Source organism: Colobus angolensis, unplaced genomic scaffold, assembly GCF_000951035.1.
Source record: "Colobus angolensis palliatus isolate OR3802 unplaced genomic scaffold, Cang.pa_1.0 Scaffold187, whole genome shotgun sequence".
NCBI classification, from domain to species: domain Eukaryota; kingdom Metazoa; phylum Chordata; class Mammalia; order Primates; family Cercopithecidae; genus Colobus; species Colobus angolensis.
Window position 1 is genome coordinate 2330913 of NW_012115010.1, and position 3885 is coordinate 2334797.

The following is a 3885-nucleotide window of genomic DNA, read 5'->3' on the forward strand; positions in this document are numbered from 1 at the left end:
GGAAGCATGATCGTATGCAGTGAGCTAAGTGTGACGAGATACACGGGTGAGATCTGAGGAGGGTGTGGGGAGTAGGTGTGAGCTGAGGCTTGGAGGAGGAGGAGGAGGAACTGGCCAGGGGAAAGGGAAGGAGACAGGAAGACTGTTGACCCAAAGGTGTAGAGGCAAGAAGCAGCCTGGAGTGTCCTGGGGCAGCAGGCATGGGCACAGCTGGTGTGCATAGGTGGGAGGGGTGGCTGCTGGGTGGAGGATTAAATGGGGAGGAGAGGCACCCATTCAGAGGCTGCTGTGGTCACCCAGATGAGGGAGACTGATGGAGGATGGGATATATTTAGGAGTAGAAGATTGGGACTCTGGGGACTGGAGGTGTCATGCTCAGAGACAGGGAGCAGGGGTTGGTTGAGCTTTGTTGCAGATGGGTTGCACTTCGGGTGTCTGGCAGCCATCCACATGGAAGTGTCTCCTGAGCAGGTAGATTTTGCACATGGGACTCATGAGAGAGCACTCCAAGCTGGTGTTAGAGATTTGGGTGACATGGGTGCAGGCTTGGTGGCTGAGTCTGCAGGGTGGAATGGATGAGGGATTGCGGAAGGGAGAAAGCAGCGGGCCAAGGACACAATCTGGGGGTGGGGGCATCACCATTTACAGGGCAAGCAGAGGACATAGGGAGCTGAAAAGGGAGAGGTGGAGTGGTAGAGAAGACTCATGTAAGCCAGGCACAGTGGCTCATACTGTAATCTTGGTGCTCTGGAAGGCTGAGGGAGGAGGATCACTGGAGGCCAGGAGTTTGAGACCAACCTGGGTAACACAGTGAGATCCTATCTCTACAAAAAGTCAAAAATTAGTCAGGCATAATGGTGTGTGCCTGTGGTTCCAGCTGCTTGAGAGGCTGAGGCAAGAGGATGGTTTGAGCCTGGGAGGTTGAGGCTGCAGTGAGCTATGATCGCACCACTGCACTCCAGCCTGGGCAACAGAGTGAGACCTTGTCTCAAACAAACAAACAAACAAAAAAAAAAAAAAGAAAAGAAAAAGGAAACCCCATGTTGCTGCAGGCAAAGGAAGAGTGTGTCTCAAGGAGGACAGCAGGCAGCCCACGTGTTTACTTGCACAGGACTGGGCATGTCCCCCGACTTAGCAACCAAGTGGGCACCGTGGCCTTTCTGAGAGTAGTTTCAGGGGCAGACTGTAGGCTGCAGGAGGACTTAAAGGCATCTGCTGAGAGGCAGTGGGCTTGGGGAGAGATCCCCGTGGCAGCCCTTATCAGCTGTGCCACTGTCACTCCTTTTTATAGCTCTCCCCGACCAGATGGAGCTTCAAGAAGGAAGACACCACTTCTATATTCTTTGTATTTCAGAACAATCCAGTTCGCTCCAAACTTATTCGATGCGCACCTACAGTGCTCACCATGCATGTGCTCAGGGCTAGAGATGTATGACTGAGCCTCGGACTTCTGGTGAGGGGCACAGTCGGTCCCTAGACTGTGCAAATGAAGCTCTGGGTCAGGTTCTGCCACCAACCTGCCATGTGGCTGCAGGTGACTTATGATGTTCTCTCTAGAGGTTTCCTCATTGGTGATAGGTGATTTCTGAAGCTCCCCTTCATGACAAAAATGTGATAATTCTAGGACTTCTCTGCCTGCTTCTACATTATTTGCCCACTGAGGCCTTGGCAGGGTCAGAAGCCTGGGGTGGCGAAGGAGGTGGGGAGCGGACACTTTCCAAGACCTCCTTGCCTTTCAGCTCCTTGTCTTGGGGACCCAATATCCTTGGCCATAAGGTCCCACATGCTCTGTCCCTTACAGCTCTCCAGCTTCACCTTGTACCCATGCTCCCCGGTTTTCTGGGCTCCAGTTTCAATGGTCTTCTCTCAGATTTTGTTCTCCCCACAAGCTTTCCTGCCCCAGAGCCTTTGCACATGCCACTCCTACTGACTAGCACCCTTCCCTTAACCCCTTGCCTGCTTGACTCTTCTTCATTATTGACTGCTTCTCTCAAATGTGGCTTCTGCAGAAGCATCTCAGGTCCCTGGGCAACATTCACACCCCATGACACTCCTTCCGAGCACCTACACTTCTGCTAGCTCTTGCACAAATGTGGTAACCGTGATTAGCTACTTACTGTCTGTCTAGTTTCACCTTTGGACTCAAATGAGAGGGGTCCCTGCCATGGGTCCTCTGCAGAAGGCTCCTGTGCCTGTGGCCCTCCCCACAGGATGAGGAATCTGGGGGGCCCTCTTGAAGCCTGGACCCTCCCTTTAGAACATGCTTCTGATACATGGGGCCCCAGCATGCCCTCCCCAAATAGCTCCAAGCCCATCCCCTCAAGGGTGGACTAAGTCACCAGTGGGGTAGCCAAGTGGCAGCTGGCTGCAGGGGTTATGGGCAGCTTGCACACACAGACTACAATGTCCACGTATGAGCCTGTGAGCTTCTGCTTGGGGGAGGAGGGCTCTATGGGTGGGAAGATGAGAGGGAAGGCTGAGCCCAGGGCCTGCCCTTCTCCTACCACCACATTTGGGCATGGAACTTGGAAAAGTCAAAGACGTTTAAATTAGAACCTGGCCTTCCAGGTCATTATCAAGACACATTTGTCAAAGTAGGAGAATAGAACATATTTTATTTAACAGTTGTTAGCTTGATTAATAACTTTTAAATATTTAGACACATGGTATGAGGCCCCCGTGTGTACTCTTGCCCTGGCCCTGCTGGCAGTGAGGTGGGCTTGGGTCAGCCTCACCCATCAGACCACAAGCTCCACCAGGGCAGGCAGCCCGTGCAGTGCCCCTGCCCAGAGCACAGCACCTGGCACAGAAGAGCGGACAATAAATACCGGCTGTGAGAAACAAATGGGATAATCCAAGCCAAATGCTTGGCATGGTGCTAATGTCCAATAAATATGAGCTGTCATTGTCTGTTGAACAAATGAACAGGTGGGTGGGAGGGGCTGGGGGCCAAGAGCCACAAGCTGAGGTGGCTTGTGTCTGAGGAGCGAAGGGACCCGCTGTTTCCTGGGATTCATGCTTCCTTTCTTGAGGTTGTGTCCTCCTTCCCCACACCCTGCAGGCCTGCCCAGCTCTTCAGGGCAAAGCGGGCCCCAGATGGGCATACTGTGTGTCAGATTGCCAAAAGGGGCTCTGCTAGGGCTATGTCCCCCTCCTCTAGGACAGAACAGCTGGGGCAGTTTCCCTCTTTGCCTTCAGGGGCCTCCCCAGGTCCAGACAGAAAACACCCAGTTTAGTTCCTTTCCTTTCGCATAGGCCCAAAGGTTGGAGGGTGGTAGCTGAAAGGACTGATTTCCCCCCTACGCAGGCGGTGCTCTGGTGTGGGAGGAGCCTTTTCTGGGGAGTGAGGTCGCTCACTGGACCTTGAGCAAGTCACATTGCGGCTGCAGGCCTCAGCATCCTCGTCTGTAAAATGGGATTGTGTGTGGAACTGGTGCATGCCGAGTGGCAGATGCGAGGTGCACACTTGGTGAATAGGAAGAAGCCTGGCCCAGAATACCAGTGGGTCCGGGACAGTGGAGGCCCGGTATCCCCAACAGGAAAGCAGATGAAACTGGCGCACAGCCAGCCTGCGAGAGGCTCAGGCAGGACGTCATCCCTGAGGCCTGAGGAGGACGGCTCCAGCCGCCCGCACTGGGTCCGTCCTATTTGCACAGTAGGGAAGTGGTTACAGCTGCTTCATGACTGGACAGTGCCGGCACAGGGTCCACAGGGTCTCTGTGAAGGCCTCCACGAGGTGAGGGCCAGAAGCAGCCAGGAAGCCCCCCACCAAACTCCTCCCCCCAGCATCCACCATTCCAGAAATTCCAACTGTCACCCCCCCACACACTATCGCGCACGCACAGTAGGAGCGATGCAATAGAGAAAAAAACCTAATTAACCCCC

At 54.1% G+C, this 3885-nt stretch overlaps 1 protein-coding gene across 1 annotated transcript in view; it reads right to left on the bottom strand.

Annotated features, from left to right (window-relative positions):
• LOC105510417 (rho GTPase-activating protein 27-like) overlaps positions 1-3885 on the bottom strand; it is a 51796-nt gene that overhangs the window by 31772 nt on the left and 16139 nt on the right. The window contains exon 14 of the mRNA XM_011940179.1: positions 3500-3644. Within this exon, the coding sequence (XP_011795569.1) occupies positions 3500-3644 (145 nt within the window). The remainder of the gene's footprint in view (positions 1-3499; positions 3645-3885) is intronic.